Below are 17485 nucleotides of genomic sequence, written 5' to 3'. Positions count from 1 at the left end.
CGGTCTTGCATTTGCTACCGGCAACAGTACCATAAAAAGGGACCAACTGCTTCCACATTAGCCTGCCTGGCATTATATTAACCTAAAGTCACTTACCCACATTGCCAGTTCCTTCTGTCTGGAGACCCCCTTGGCTCTTCAAGAACACAAGCCACACCTGGCCTCAGGCTCAAACTCCTTCCATCATTCTAAACTAAAGACAGGTGAGCCAGATCCACCTCCAGTTTCTGACCTGGGAAAAGGATGTGTTTGGCCCACCCATTCCTTCTATTACACTCTGGAAGTAGACCCTAAAAAAACTCTGATAGCAAAAATCTCTTACTTGCAGTCATATCTCGGCCCTTTATCTCCTTTTCCAGGTGAAATTGAGAAAGATACTGTGAAATCACTTGCAAACCTAGCCTTACATTTCTCAATATGTATTTGTAGTAATTATATATTCAGCTCGGGGTTTATACTTTTAGCGGTTAATAGAATATAACTGGGTATTAAAGTTTTAAAGTAAAGATAACAGTGACTGTTGATCCAGGGAACATCCGTTTGCCTCAACGATTTAGGAAGGAAATTTTTTTCCCCTGTTGGAGCAAATTGTACCAGGTTTTTTTTTTGCCTTCCTCTGGATCAACTTTGTCCATAGGGTTTACATCTGGGAAGAACGTGATAAACCTATGTCTTTTTTCAACCTGATGTACTATGTAACTATGTAAATTTAGCACATATAACACTCTAAGCCAGTGCACCTATAATTAATATTCAGGGAATTTTACAAATACAACTTTTCTCAAAGATAAGACATCTTCTTTAATAATGACACCACAGCTTTTCCCAGTGAGAATATTCATATACCCTGTTTCTTTGAAAATAAAACAGTGTCTTTCATTAATTTTTGCTCCAAAAAATGCACTAGGGCTTATTTTCAGGAGATGTCTTATTTTTTTATGAACAAGAGTCGACATTTATTCATGAACAAAAAAATCAACATTTATTTAAATATAATCATGTCATCACATTCTGGAACATCATCATAACTCTCCAAAAACCTTGAAATCTATCTTGAATTTCTTGTGATATTCAGGAACAAAATTCAACATTTATTCAAATACAGTCATGTCATTATCTTCTGGAACATCATCATAACTCTCCAAACCCTGAATTGAATTTCTTGTGACTCCATTTCCTTTAGAACCATTGGCCCCAATTTCTCATATCTAGCAATGGCGCTTTCCTAAATGATCAACTTATTTTTGGGGTAGGGCTTATATTTTAAGCATCCTCAAAAATATGGAAAATTCATGCTAGGGCTTTTTTTCAGGGTAATTCTTAATTTCCGGGAAACAGGGCATTTCAGGAAGCAAAATCAACTACCAGTACAAGCAGAATATTTTTTACATTATCAGGCTCAACCCTAACTAGGCTTTACATGCATGAGGCCCAAATCTGATCTAAACACACCTTTCATTATCACCAATAATGGTCCAGGCCACGCTCAAGTTTATGCTGAAAGGTGAATTTACGAGAACATTTTTCTTCTTTTTATGTATAGAAAAAATAAAAAATATGAAATATAAAATATAAAACAAAAATGGAGGCGTCCTGTTGCTAAGCACAAAGTATACAACATAGTGCCTACATAACATTAAAGTTATCAGCTGCAAACAGTAAATTAGGTTAAAATGGTTCCTGAAAACATTTGTATTACATTTTATACATGTGCAGGTTGTGAAATGTACAGTATGGTATACTATGGAACCTAGATTCTAAAAGTACCCAAAAAGAGGAACCAGAGGAGTAATGAATGGGAGACGAAGATAATATATATTATTGTTATGTTACACATTGAAAATGACATAAGATACTTAGCTAATAAACTTAGTTTTGGTTTCTCTTAGTTACCCCTTTTCTTCTTTTGCTTTTATTGTCTTTTTGCATCTCTTCGTTTTATTCCTGCTCCTTTTTTTTTCCTCCCACCCTAACTTTTTGCATTTTCTATTCTCTATATATAAATTTCTTTATTTAATCATACCATTTACGCCTAATCTTGATCTTTTTTTTTTAAAGTATATTATTTTGCTTTTGTATTGCAATTTTATCTGTGAATATGATGCCATTTGTCTCAATTAAATTATTTGGTTTTAGATGGATTAGAAATAAATCCAGAAGACTAGGAAAGATTTTTGTTACCATGTCCCACTGCAGCATAATTGTCTCGGCAACTGAATCTGATTCCAAATTATTGATGAGGTACATGGTGCCTGAACATTTAGTTTATTCCTAACTCAAATAAGAAGTTTTTGGCACAATATTTCACATTTGGTGGTCTGCTACTCCCACTGTAGCTCAGGTAAGACATAAAATAACTTGGTTGTAACTGTACAATGAAAAGATAAAACTTGCTTACTCCATGGACAAATTCAAAGTAAAAAAAATTGGACTTTTCACTCCTATTTTTGGTATACATTAGGACCCGTGGGGTCCTTGTTTTCCACGTCACTGGGGTAACTCCTTCCCCTCTCTGCCCCCTTCTTCCTCACTATTTTCACAACTTACCTTCTTTCCATGTCTGTTCTTTAACTGTACTAATTTCATTTGTTTGGTATTCCAGTAATAGGCAATTTTCTTTCCCTTTGATGTGAATTTCTCCACTTTTTTCATTGAGATCTCAGTAAATGTTTGTGGAATTGGCAGAATTTTTATTAATCTGTTTTTTTTTTATTAAACATTTATTGAAATTATAACGAGGGAATTATCATACTAAATTCCATCCTTGTGTGCAAAACCTACAAATTGCCAACAAAGTACATTCTATCTATCTATCTATCTATCTATCTATCTATCTATCTATCTATCTATATCTATCCATCCATCTATCCGGCTATCTATCTATCTATTCCATATCTATCTATTTATCTATCTATCTATCTATCTATCTATCTATCTATCTATCTATCCCATATCTATCCATCCATCAATCCCTCTATCTATATATATATATATCTCCCTCTATCTATCTATCTATCTATCTATCTATCTATCTATCTATCTATCCCTCTATCTATATATGACGAGGACTTGCTGGGCTTAGTTTGTGGACGAATCAAGGGCTTTTCACCTGTAAAGGTAATTGATGTGTTTTTTTTTTAAGTGAAAGTTAAGGCGGAAGTAAACTAAAAAAAAAAAAAATTACACTTACCTTTAATCTGGCAGATCCCTTGATTGAGCTGGTCCTTCTTGCGATCCGGTCCCACATTGTCCTGGGATACCACCATCTTCTACCTTTTCTTCTGGTCTTTATGTGCCGTCATCCCATTGCACAGGTGTAAGATCGGGTGACGTAGCCCGCTGTGAAGGGGAAAAAAAGAGAGCTGATTTCACTGCACATGCGTGACCTAGGTATCCCGGGAGGCTCTGCGCTCTGGCATTGAAGACCTAAAGGGGCGGTGGGGCACCATTTTTTTTTTTAAATAAAAAAGAACAAAAACATTTTTCTACTTATATGTAAAGTAAAAATGTTGAGTTTAGATCTTCTTTAACTACATGTACTGTGTGTGGATTTTGGTACCATCTAGTAGCAGCCGGCAGAGTTACACCAAAGTGTAATCTGCTATATATGGCCATCAAAATACAAGAACACAGCATGACACCGTAATGACAGCTGGAAGGTTTACTGTCACAGCGAAATCGGGACAGTTGGTAGCTATGATAAAGAAGTATACTGTTGAAGGGATAATGAAACTCTTCTAAAGAAAATGTATGTGCACTTTAGGCACTATCATATTGCTGTAATACATTAATTCATTAATTAAGTAACACTAATGTGACATTGTTTTAATGAGATTTTTTTTACTTACATTTTGTGCTAAAGTGCTTTTTGCACTGGGATTGAAGAAATACTTTTTTTTCTGATCTACTATTATTTAATTCAAATAAAAAATAGATATCCAAATTTGCTACAAAAAAAAAACCTTCTCGTTGCAATAATGTATAATAAATTATATATATAAGTATACCTAACCACAAGTTATATAAGGCAAAACGTGCAAAATTAGAAATTGCAAAATAAAAAACAAAAATGCTCAGAGACTCATGTTGGGGGGAAAAAGGTTGAGAGGCCCAAGTGATTAGATCTTAATGCTTCTTGCATCACATTGCTCTCAGGAATCATATATGTAGCAGAATATTGTCCCAGTCTGAAAATGCCATGCTATTCAAATTCATCCTCACCAAAAGATGCCTTGGTAAAGACTTTTATTTTAGAATACCTAGCTTGGTGGTAACCTTCTATCAACTGCTAGTGACTTGCCCACTTCTCAGAACTTGTTGCTCCCCTATTCTTTGCAGAGTAGGAGATTGATTCTGTAGTACAGGGGTCCCCAACTCCCGGTCTGCAGACCTCTGACAGGTGGGCTGTGGTTCTTGCTGGTGCACCCCCCAGCAGGGTCAGGAGAAGAGCCCTGATTGGGGGGGGCTCAACGGCCAGAGCCACTGACTATGTTCTGGCATCATGACGTCACTCCGGGGGGAAGTTTCTTCCCCTTTGAGTGACACACGGCTCCCCAACCATGCGTGGTCCAGAGTCCATGCATTTAGTGGTTTGTGAGCTCCAAAAGGTTGGGGACCACTGCTCTAGCATTTAACCCTTGGGTATTTATTCAATCGCTATTGAATATAGCCATTAACCCGGTAATTTAGGTCCCAAACTCCAGCAGTGGAAGTGCCTATCACCTTCCCCCATCACCTCTCACACTACATTTCTATAGTCTTTACCCAAATGTTTAGCTGACTAAACAGACATCAAACATGTGCTGTGAAGATAACTGTTGTCGGCCTAGATTGAGGGAGAAGTGCTACAATACTGGGATAATGATCCTTTAAAACTTGGAGTTTTTGAAAACTGCTTTTTCACCCTTGGTATGAAACTTAGGGGAAAGCTGCATGGAGTGCACTACGTGTTACCACTAATAAAGAGCTTAAATACACTTGCTTCAAGCTCCACATAGCATCCCAGACCATTTTTCATAATTTTTATATAATAATGTTTTTACTGAGGTTTTTTTTTTTAAACAAAATAAAACACACAGATTACAAACATACAAAACAGAGAAGAGAAGACGTAGGAGAAAGGGCAAACCATAGTATAACAAAGTATAGGTAATAATCATGGTAATAAAACAAATATAGTTTCAACCAACTAGCACTGCGGCATATAACATACATAGTGGATGTCTATATCTAATAGACTCCATCAAGAGTTTGTATAAACCAATTAAATTGGATAAGTGGTAAGTTTAACTTCTTTAAAAAAAAAAGAAAAATAGAAGAAAGAAAAAGTAGAAGAGTAGGTATATATTAACCTAGAAAAGCCCCTCTAAATGAAACCAAAAAAACGAAAACAAAATTAGGAGAGCCCTGCCATATGTTGCAAAGATAGCTCCTCAGTCCATTTTGTAATGCTAGGAACTACAGGAGTATCCCAATGTCGAGGAATAGTTTGTGTAGCTAAAGGAAAAATCTTGTTAGCTGAGTATACCGACCCAGGGAGAATAAACAACAGTCCAATCTCAGGATTTACAGAGACAGAAGATCCCATCATCTATTATAATTGTCAACATTTGAGAAAAAAGGAGGACACACCTTGAAGATAAAAAAAAATACTTGAGGGCATGGTCAAAGATTTGATATGGTAAATAAAGTGGATCCCAGTGTATGATTATTTTTTAATTATTTTAAGTTTTTATTGAGAAATAGAGATAAATATGTACATTACATTGTTACAGGAATCATGTTATTGATAGAGAAACACTGGTGCCTGGGACCAGGACAGAATATTCAATTAGCAATTGTGGTATTCACCCCTTTTTTTAATATTATTGTATGAAAACAGCAGAACATTGAATACTTTTAAATAACAGTAAAAGTTATAAACTGCATTGCGTAACAATAGGACCATCCTTGCTTTAACAAATTAAAACCCATAACAATTCAACAAAGAGAAGGATATGAAGAAGAAGGGGGGAGAAAAAGTCTTTTAGTGAAGAAGTATACCATCCTTTGCATGAACTAAATAGAAAAACAAAGTTTCAAAAACTCAAATTGGAATGCACATTTGGTTCTAACTTACAACAATAGACTGATGACAAAGCAAATAATTCTGGTATTTACCCTACATATTCCTTGAACCTCTCCAGTAGTGTTGGTCCAATATCTCACTATTCGATTTGACAGCTATTGGATGGAATAGGGGAATATTGTTCTGATGATCGAACTTCCAATTCGAACACCATTAAGTCAATGGCGAGAAAATTTTGGGGTTTTTTTCGGGACTGTGTAGAACTGCAAGAACCATCAGGAAATCAGAGCTGACAGCTCCGCTCCCCTGATTGCTCTTGCAGCCCTAGCGTAACTATAGTATGTGTTCTTGGATAGAGATTCTCTATCCAAGAACACAGGACTGCTACGAGATCCCCGGGCATTAGAGGCTAAATGGGCACAAGTCTCCACATTCATTTACCTCTAGTGCTCTGTGATTGGCTGGGGAAAGGAAAATCCTGGTGACGCTTAAGCTGTCATCAGGATTTTCCTTTCCTCAACCAATCAGAGAGCTTTAGAGGTGATGAATGGGGAGACTTGTCCCCATTTAAACTCTAGTGTCTGGGGATCCCACACTGACAGAAGGATTCCCACGGATGTGCAGCCATGGAAATCATCCTGTCATTGTGGGATAACCTGTAAAAACATAAAAGGTATTTACACAAATCACACTCATTCAATAAATTACTTTAACATTAAAGCCTTTTTTAACACTTTTTTTTTACACACAAATTTGCAAAGTCAAATCCCGTGTTTTTCGGGTTAAGTCTATCCGAATTCGAACTGCCATATTCGGGTGGAAATTTAGTATTTCTCTAACAGCACTAAATTTAGCAAGTTAAGTGGTTTGAAAATGGCTTTGTTTATATGAATATTCTGGTCTGTATGTGGCCCTTGAGTGTTGTAGTTGGACAGTGTGGCAGTCTTTTCTTCTTTGCTTTATTAGGTGTGGCGCTCACCTCAGTTTATAATCAGGTTCTTCCTGGTGGGGTAAATTCAGAAACAAGCTTGCAGTCTATTTGAAGTTTTATTATAAGTTCAACACACAAAGAAGAGAGAGGGTGAGGGTAGCAGAGCATTAGAGAGTAAAAATCCAATTTTTATCAGTAACCTATAGTCCCAAGCACAATTGATATTTTCATACTTATCCAAAGCTTATAGCAAAACAGAGTGAGCTTTAACCTAAAGTTCCAGTTCTGAGTTTAAAGATCCTGTGGTATCCTGTCATTAGGAATAGGGAGCACCCCCCTCCCATCTCCTAATTCTTTAACTGTACTGTGGTTACCCACCCAAAAAAGTGCCAAAATAACACATAGGCCACATAAATACTGCATCAGAGCAGCCACTGTCACCTATGCCCATACAGACACCACCTAGGCAGCAACAGTAACCCGTACATTTTTCAAGAGACCCTACCATATTGCCCATATTAACCTCCTGGGCAGTTCATTTTTGTCCGGATGTCTTACAGCAGTACATTTTTCATGAAAATTTATTTTACAGTGTAATATAACAGTATAAGTATAATAATTATCAAAATAATAAATTAAATAAGTTAAAAAAAAATAAATTTTAATAATAAACTTGATTACATGATGACATGATTTTGTGTTTTAAACTTTAATATACGCCCCTCACGATGGCCGTGACCAACGTCACTGGGAACTCCAGGGGAACATCAGTGCACTCGCCGAGGGACACATCGATGAAGAGGACCCTGCCAGAAGATGGCAGGACTTTGCAGGGTGCCGATGGGACCAGATAAGCCTTTATTTTTTTAGCTACTCCGAGTGTGGCTCGGAGTTACCGCTTTCAGCAGGCTTTTTTTACCCCGAGTAACACTCCGGCTTACTTCTCGGGAGGTAAAGGACACTACACTTTTGTCTGCAATCACAGATCTGAGTCTTCTTGAGTGTCATTCAACAAGCTTTACACACCTGGATTGTTGAATTTTCTGCAGTTTTTATTTGCAAATCCTCTCAAGCTCAGTCAAGTTGGGTAGGGCCAGTCAGTGCAATTCCCAAGTCTCTCCAGAGATGTTTGATAGGGTTCAAGTCAGATCTGTGGGTGGGGCACTCTAGAAGATTCACATAGTTGTCCCTCAGCCTTTCCTGTGTCTTTGCTGTTTACATTGGGTCATTATCATGTTGGAATGTAAACATCCAGCCCAGTCTGAGTACTGTGAAACATTTTTTCTTTGAGGATATGTCTGTATGTTGCTCCATTCATCCTTCATTCAACCCTGAGCAGTCTCCCAGTCCCTGCTGCTGAAAAACACCCCCACAGCATGATATCATCACCGCCATGCTTCACAGTTGGGATGGTATTTAGCAGGTCATGTGTGGTGCCTGGTTTCCTCCAACCAAAGCATAAGTGTATCAAGTTAAATTATCACAGGTAGACTTCGATCAAAGTGTAAAAACATCTTAGCAGAGATTGATAGAAATAGGAGGATATTGTTGGGTACTGAGTGTAGAATAATGAGAAAAAAGAGAATGTACATTATTGCAGCAGCAGGCTGCAACATAACAAAATTGAAAAAAGTGCAAAGGATCTGAATACTTTCTGAATTCACTGTACATATTCTGATAAATCACACACAATAATCCCCTGAACACCAAAATATGCTAGGGACACAATTCCCTAAACTGTTTCAAACATTTGGTAACATTCTTATCCACCAATTAGAATGCCCTGTTTATTGTATGTGTATTTATGTATACTCCTTTGTCTTTAACAAAAAGTTTATTTTATTATGTTACAATAAATGTGATTTAAACATATTTGTTATATTCTATGGTATTTTATATAGTATTCTATGTATTTTATATAGTGACTACCGTAGTATTGGGATGTGGTATCTATATTTGTGTCCTCCTGTCAGTGTGGGATCCCTGGGCACTAGAGGCTAAATGGGGACAAGTTTCCCCATTCATCACTTCTAGTGCTCTCTGATTGGCTGGAGAAAGGTAAACCCTTATGACAGCTCCAGCGTCATCATGATTTTCCTTTCCCCAGCCAATCACAGAGCACTAAAGGTGAATGAATGGGGAAACTTGTCCCCATTTAGCCTCTAGTGCTTGGGGATCTTCTCAATGAATGTGGCCGCAGCCAGCACACTGAGAACAGTGTGAGATCCACGGCACTAGAGGTTAAATGGGGAGAAAGTTTTTTTCAGCTAATCAAGGAGCACTATCCCTATTTCTGGATAGAGTTTCTCTATCTAGGAACACAGGACTCCCTGTGATAGACTCTATCCAACAACACATATAACTAGTAAAGGACTGCAAGAGCAATCAGGGGAACGGAGCTGTCAGCTCTGCTCCCCTGACTGGTCTTGCAGTTCTTCACAGTCTCTAAAAATAACCCGAATTCTCCCACTATTGACTTTAATGGTGTTTGAATTCGGCATTCGATCACCCGAACAATATCCCCCTATTCGATCGAATAGCTGCCGAATCAAATAGTGAGATATTCGACCAAGACTAATAAACAATTTAGTAGGTTTAGTAGGCATTTTTATTGGCCTTTGCAGCATGTGTTTATTGGCATTTATAGTACAAAGGGCAGTCAGGTGTTAAAGTCAGCCTTCTACAAAAGGCAGCCTGGTACAAAACAGCCAATTGCAGAAGTCAGCCAGGTACGAATGGCAGCCTGGCAACAAAAAAAAACACCCCACCACCTTCACCTGCCATTTTTATTTGGATGACTTCTGTACCTGGCTCCCTTTTGTACCTGGCTCTCTTTAACACCTGGCTCCCTTTTGTACCTGGCTGCTTTTGCAGGCATTTTTTTAGGTGAAAAACACCTTAAAGAGCCCGCTCAGCTATTTATTAACATTAGTGTTTGGCTGGCAAAGGTTTCTGAAAGTCTGGCTGTGCAGAGTAGGCTTCCAGGCACTTTAAAAATTCTAAGAAGACACTATAGACTTTGTAAAGCACTGAGTAACATGTCAGCACTTTATAAATTCTGTGTAATATTAGTAATAAAATTATATTTATATATGATTCCCCTGTCAATTCGACTGAAAGCTCGCAGACAGCTATTCCATGCCCATATATTTCTGGTTTCAGTGCCCATTCTGCCACCTAGTGGCCAATTGTCAGAAGGGCACAGTGGTCACAATAGAAAATGCTACATATTTTAAGGAATCTATGGACAAATTTAGGTTAAATTGACAAGGAAATCATTTATAACTGTATCCTTAAGAGAAACAAACACAAGTATAAGACATAAGGAAGAACACTATTGTAGGGGACTGCCTTTTTCTATCTGCTAGCTGAGTTGTAACTTTGTAAATAGCAAATAAAGTTGTTGAGGTCCGGTTGCATTGGCAGATTAGTGTGATTGCTAGAGTCTAAGTGGTAGTGCAGATAGATTGTTCGAGAACTCTAGAGACTTTGCCTGCATTCCTGCAATCCAGGATCACAACATACACAGCCCAATTGCCCGTTGGAGGATCTCCTTGCTGCTGTTTCCAGGATCATCTCATCAGGACATCTTTGCTCAACTTAGATCAACTCCAGAGGCCTCTGCAACTCATCCTGACACTGATCATAACTGGAGGTATTTGCGGTTATAGACTGTATATATACCCGGGTATATCTGTGCTAAATTCTCCTCAGGACTCTGCTGTGTGTACTCATTGCTGTTTATTGATGGTATATATTGTTATTACTGTTTTGAGATGTAAAGCTTACAAATACTCCAACCTGTGTGTTCATTTACCTGCAATGGTTAATGTTGTATGCTGGGTGTAGTGGTTCCTCGAGTGCTGTTTTATATTACTGTTATTATTTCTGGGTAATGTGCCAGGAAGGGAGTCCCTCTGCTAACAGAGACCCCGTCCTGGGTGGAGGCACTGCCAGCTTTATTAGTATCCTCACTCTTCCACATAGCGAAGGCTCAGTATCCTCTCTGTTATCTACAGGTTAGCGCCATAGCCTGGTTTGTGAGGGTCATTTACATACAGGGCTACACTATACTAACACGAAACAAAATGTCTGCAGGACTATGGCCACCATTTCGTATCTTTTAAGGTACACAGATAAACAAGTTTCATGGTATCATTATTATACTGTGCTTATTATTTTAGTACAAATATAAAAAAGCACAACAAGCATTTCCCCTTCGTAACATGCCTTCTAACATGTATTTTAAGACCTGTTACTGCCCTCAAGTGGTTGTCAATATTTCTGCAAGTCTTTTCCTTCAAAGAGTAAATCTAGTAGAGCAGGGGTCTGCAACCTACTGTGTTATGTTTTGCGGCTCCAGACTATTTTTCTTTAGTGGAAGAGGAGGCAAAATGGCTCTTTTGATAGTAAAGGTTGCTGACCCCTGTACTAGAGGTATAGAACATGTTGTAAACTCACAGGCTAAAGGTCTCATTAGTTGGTCAATGTCTGTATTCTGACATTTGTGAAACTCTCCATTGAAGTGGGTCACCCTTGTTGCAACAGTCTCAATACCAAGCACACATGGGCTCCTCTCTCACTAGCATCCTGTAGTGGGGAACCCCTAATTCCCCAACATACCCCAATTCTCCACATCCTTGATTCACAATATTGAAGCCACAGTCAACCTCTCAACTAGTATTTTAAGTATTCTTAGGAATGGCAGCCAGTATATTTCTCTTAGTACAAGTTTTCTGTGGCTGATTTTGCTGGTGCAATTTGACAATGATTATTTGCTAAGATGGAGAAGTCTGCATGTAGTGTGACCCGTCACAGTTACACAAAATTGCATCCTGGAATTATTCATCTAATCCCTGGGCATTTGCTTTAGCAGAAATCACTTGTGTGAGTGTTCCCTAAGATCATCCCAACTTGCAATTCCTCCTCCTTTTTTGTGTATTATAGCAGTGCACACCTGAGACAAACAATAATGATTGTCTCATGCAAAAATCAAGAACCTTTTCAGACCCAGGGACCACTGAATTTACGGACTCCAGACCGCGCATGTGTGGGGAGCCGTGTGTCACTCAAAGAGGAAGACACTTCCCCCAGAGTGACGTCATGATGTCAGAACCTGCCCACTCTCCAGAGACACAACCTGCCCACTGCCCTGAGCCTGCAAACTGTATGGGGGACATAGTCTGTGGCTCTGGCCGCTGCGCCCCCCCAGTGGGGTCCTGCTCCTGACCCCACTGGGGGGTGCACTGGCCGGAGCCACAGACCACCAAAATTTTCTCACGGACCAGCGGCTGCTGACCTAGAATATGTACAGCAACCCCCCACTTTACTAAATCATTCACCATTCTGTCCTGGCAGATCAATGAACAACCACAATGGATCACCTCTGTATTTTCCTATGGAGGAAAGAGAAGTTGGGTGCAATTCACTTGTCCTTCCCCTCCTTATTCCATAAAAGCACTTTTCGACTTTTCTTCAGTTACTAGAAATGATCACAAAAGATAATTTCTAGCAACAGCAATCCAATGTGTATACAGGGCTTAACACATGTACTGTTTTGCACTGCAGTGTCTTTCACTTTGACCACACACCAAATTACCTGTGCATGCGGGCATAGCAATGTGCTCTGTAATTAGGAATCTTATCCATTAGCAAAAAAATCATTACAATTTTAGATTTAAAGTTTATTATTGGTTTACACACTGGCAATTCCATCTGAGCTTTTCATAATAAAAGAAATGAGGTTTATCTGTATTTGGACACCAGGATTGAGGACACAGCAGACAGAAACTTGTCCCAGGCAGCTTGGGCCTCAGCAGTGAACAGGATAGGGAAGTGAGCAGCCAAAGTCACCTGGATGGAGTGGGACAGCAGCTGCAATAAAACAAGATAAAGTAATGTAAAAATAATAGAAAACGAATAGCTATTATTAAAACTGATTTTGATGTATATTTTTGTGTGATCATTGTAATCACGTCGGCATTTTGTTTTTAATTTGACAAGTGTTATTTTTAAAATAAGTAGTGTTACTCCAAATTTAAAAAACGATTTATTCTATAAATTTTACCAGTTAAATTTCCACTAAAATGATGGCAAAATTTGAATGTAATACTTCAAAGAAAACTGAAAGGATTAAAGGGGTAAACATGCCAAAATAATAATAGTATAAAAGCATATATAGAATATATATTAGCAGAAATAATAATAGCTATGATGAAAAGGGAAAGAAGGAAATAATGAGGGCTAATAAGGTAAGCTAAAGGTTAATAAGGGAGGATAAGGGTATAGCTGAAAGGAAGTGCTTTCTTTTTTTTAGATATGGATAAGGGGGTTTGTAGGGTTTCTGTAGGGTTACTATTACTGTTTGCATGCCTCTTGGAAAGATTGACTACAACCATTGTTTTTATTAGAACAGGAACAGAGGGGAAATTGTCCCCACATTGGAAACATATTTTCTCTTTTTCTGCTTTTGTGTACTGGACAGGAAATGGAGAAAAATCTCCCCCAACACATGGAAAAAATAAAAAATTAATTAAAAAATAAGAGAAGTCAATCCCTTTCTCCCCTACTCAACTCAGAATAAAAAACAAAGTTTTGTCTTTAGTTAAGGTTTCTTTAAATGATACCGCCGATTGCTCAGACCAGCCCATTCTGACAGTCCCTTCTGCTATGTAATGCATTAATTTGGACAGCGTGAAATTGATAATAATGAAGGCAAGGTAAGGAAATAGGAAGCTGGGTGTAGGAAACACACTCAAAAAATTTGGTTCAAATTTTTAGGGTGTATTTCCCAAGGCTGGGTACACATGTCAGATGATTCTCGTCTGATAATTGCCTCAGGGTTGATATTGGGCAAGAATCTGGCGTGTGTTCAGGGCTCATCATCCGCCATCCGAACGACCGTCCTGGCGGATCAACAGATGAGGAACAATCCTAATTCAAGAGAAGGGAGAGAGCTCACCATAGAGCAGAACGCTGTTGTATGTACAGCACTCATTCATGCATCGTGCAGTCATTTGTCCTTAGAAAGGATCGTAAAAGATCCTTTCCAACAACAATTATTGCACGTGTGTACATAGCCTAAGGTTCATAAGTGGATAGTAGTAGGTTCAGTTACTGGGTCCTCAAATCAATAATGGAATATATTGGTGCTCTGCTCCCATGGGACTCCATGTTCTGCCACTACTATCATTACCATTACATTCAAGCTTTTCTTGACCTTTATAACATGGGGAAACCCCCTGAAACTGTGATCCATTTAAGATATTTTTCTTCAGTTTGTGGCTTTTTTTTATTATTTTAGTAATTGGAACCTGTGTCCCTATTCTAAGTAACGCTCTTGGCTCAAGTTGCAACTGTAAATTTTTGGCTTGTGCACTACATTCTTCCTTGACAACTGTCTTTAGAATATATAGATACAATAACCCCCCTCCCCATTATAAAAACAACATTGGTTCAAGTTTTAATCCCCCCAACACTTCCCCTTGCTGCAGTAAATGAAGAATCAGGTAGGAAAAGGGGAACTCCTGATGCAATGGTGCAGAGATATAGGTAGCCCGCCTGGTAGATGCAATTAAATAAAAAAAATAACATACCCTGAAGTTACCAGGATCAACCCTTAGTTTACGGGCATGAAGCTCACTGAGGGATGACAAAGCATAGTCCAGTTCATCCAGATGTTGAGCACAACTTCCAATGGCTTTCACAACCTTTCCACCATGGTTCTGGAGGTCCTTAGAGCCCTGTCTCAGGTCAAAATGGCTGAAGTAGGTTTTTGTCTGAGGGTAACTCAGAAACAACCTATATTGGAAGGAACCAAATGTTTATTATTCGCCAATAGTGCTAAAATGTTAGAAAAATAATGTTGAATCTTTGTTATATGATGTCATATGAACCAAATCAATAAAATCATGTAAGCTATAACACAAAAATGTATAATTTCCAATGTTGCTTTAGTCTTTTTTTAATATGTAACATTTGTTAAGTACATACCTGGTGATCTAACCATGAAGGTCTTTATTCATATGCTTTCCGCTGTGGGGTTACAACTGTCAATTGGGATGGTCAATATGATGCAAAAAAAAAAAACAACTTTTGTATGTATATAGCAAAATGTGCCAAGCACACCGTGTAGCTATAGAGTTTGATTTGCCCTTTTTCAAGTCAATGCAACTTTTATGCTACATGTATATTAAGTTACTTTTTTTGCATCTTACTTTGTCATATTGTGCTGACATCCTTTCACATGCCCCTATGGTGGAGATAGCAAGTGGCCATGCTGACACACAATTGAGTAGGCGTATTCCACCATCATCACTATCATCTATGTGCAGCTTCTGCTGAAGCAAGTGCATGTAAACAGCAAGTGGTTGAAAAGGCTGGAGATGATCAGCAGTCATGAGATTCAATCAAGAAACAATAAAGGATGTCTGAAATTGGCTTGAGGGTCTAATTACACTTAATTATTTTAAAGTGATATTGTATTCATGTTAATATTGTTTGTTAACTTTAACATTATTAGTTAATGCCACCAAATTGTGGCTCAACAACCTTTTATTTATTTAGAAAATAAACACTATTGTACAGATATATTTTATTCAACCAGTTAAGTGATTACAGCAAAGTGAAAATTTCTTTTAAAGCCTAGCATGTTATTATTGGGTGGAATGTAATTAGCATATTTGCCCCAAATGGCATAATATTTCCTTTTTTTCATAATGAAACAGGATGTATAGGAGGTGAATTAACTAAAGGCTGGTCACTTAGGAAAGTAATAGTTCTCATTGCAAAATGTTTTATCACTTTTCATGATGAATAAAGCAAATCATCATCTATCACTGACCTTTTAAAGTGAATATTCACTTTACTAAGAGAACAAGCTAAGTATCTGGTTCAGTGGATTCAGCTGTAACAAGAGAGGTGGTCATTGAAGAAATTGTAAAATGATGAGTGCACTGACTATAAATACTTTAACTACAAGAATTTAGCTATTTTCCGGGTCCTTCATCCCACATCACCCGGCCTAGGCGCAAGATCGGGTGACATAGGATGAAAACAAAAGTGCCGATATCAAATTTTGCTTTTTGAGCTAAAAGGCTCCTTCTGTGCAAGCCCGAGATGCTCGAGCATGCGTAGAAGGAGTGCCCAAGAGTCTCCCAGGATGCCTGACAAAGTTATCCCCGTAGGCTTTGCTCTCCCATTTATTAGCGACCGCCTAGGCGGCCCGAAATTAGAGGGTGGTGCTGCACCCTTTTTTTTTCAAAAAAAGGTGCTGCACCTAAAAAAAAACCCCCCCAAAAAACTGAATTCTTACCCTACATAAAAGCATTCTCTACCCTTTTATGAAAAGTGAAAATTCTGAGTTTAGGTGCGCTTTATAAACAATAAAAATAATAATTTATTTGTATATTTTATTACCTATCCAAAGCCTCTGCTCCAATCTCACCCTCACGACCAGCCACCTTGGACCAGATGGCAGTGATAGAAGCCTTCTCAGCAGCAGTGAAAGTCATGGTTTGTTCAGATTTGCTTTAATGGATACAAAACCCACCAAAATTTCAAGAGATTTTAAAGGAAAAAAGTTAAAAAGTGACCTAAACATTTACCATTGGCTAGCTATAGTTACACCCATCCTCTTATCTGTAGAACAAAGAATTATGTCAGGGTTCATAGTGGCTGATACAATGGCATATCTTATTAACAATGGCATATCATTTTATCACTCCATACACTGACCACAGACTACACAATACATATGTATATTTTCATGAACTTTTTGAACTTATAACAGACATTATGTTATTTGGGGAACTATTGCATGGTCATTTACTATGTAAATGTATTTACTTTACTTTGTTTTATTCATCATAATAGATCTATATATTCTGTAATAGGTTTCCAATTCTTGTACTTAAATTGCAAGTACTTCCACATATTTTACCAGGGTGTACCTCATCAGACAAGGAGAGATAGATATTTAAAGTAGACCTTTTCTTACACTTTAACCTACCCTATAAATAATTTGCCCGGCGCATAGATAATTAGAGATGTAACAATTTTAGATGTTTATGGGGCATTCAGAGAACATTACTTTGACGGTCATATTGAAATGTTGATGTGAAAAACAAAAAGCTCAAAAATGCTGAGGTCAGACTTTTGAGACACTGGTAACGCCTAGTCATAAAGTTTCTCAGTCAGCAAAATTGTTACTTTCAAACTAAAAACTTTTTTTTTCTTAAAAGCAAAATACTTTTATCACTCAAATACAACAATTGTACACTCTGTATCTTCTGACTATCCATTGTGCTTAATTTATTGTAAGAGGTTTCAAAAAAATATTTATTAATTATTTAAATATAATATATATATTCCCCTTCCATTGTGTGTTACTTCCACTTTCTCCAAGATTGTAAGCTCTTTGGGGCATGGTCCTCCTGTGTCACTGTCTGTGTTCGTATGTCATTTGCAGCCCCTATTTATTGTACAGC

General features: G+C 37.9%; 1 protein-coding gene across 1 annotated transcript; it reads right to left on the bottom strand.

Moving 5' to 3' along the window:
- Nucleotides 1-12743: 12743 nt before the first annotated feature.
- LOC140336108 (hemoglobin subunit alpha-5-like) lies at nt 12744-16510 on the bottom strand. Its single transcript, XM_072419162.1, has 3 exons — nt 16416-16510; nt 14594-14798; nt 12744-12872 (listed from the first exon to the last, which is right to left on the bottom strand). The coding sequence occupies exons 1-3, from the start codon at nt 16508-16510 to the stop codon at nt 12744-12746; spliced, it is 429 nt and encodes a 142-aa protein (XP_072275263.1).
- Nucleotides 16511-17485: the final 975 nt, after the last annotated feature.

Source organism: Pyxicephalus adspersus, chromosome 7, assembly GCF_032062135.1.
Source record: "Pyxicephalus adspersus chromosome 7, UCB_Pads_2.0, whole genome shotgun sequence".
NCBI lineage: Eukaryota > Metazoa > Chordata > Amphibia > Anura > Pyxicephalidae > Pyxicephalus > Pyxicephalus adspersus.
This window is presented reverse-complemented; position numbering and strand designations above follow the sequence as displayed.

Bases quoted from the DNA above. Each gene is read 5' to 3' on its own strand.
- LOC140336108 (XM_072419162.1), bottom strand. From the start codon at position 16,510: ATGACTTTCACTGCTGCTGAGAAGGCTTCTATCACTGCCATCTGGTCC. The intron at 14,799-16,415 runs GTAATAAAATAT...CTTCCAATATAG, and splicing joins GGAGCAGAGGCTTTGGATAG to GTTGTTTCTGAGTTACCCTC. The intron at 12,873-14,593 runs GTATGTTATTTT...GTTTTATTGCAG, and splicing joins TTGATCCTGGTAACTTCAGG to CTGCTGTCCCACTCCATCCA.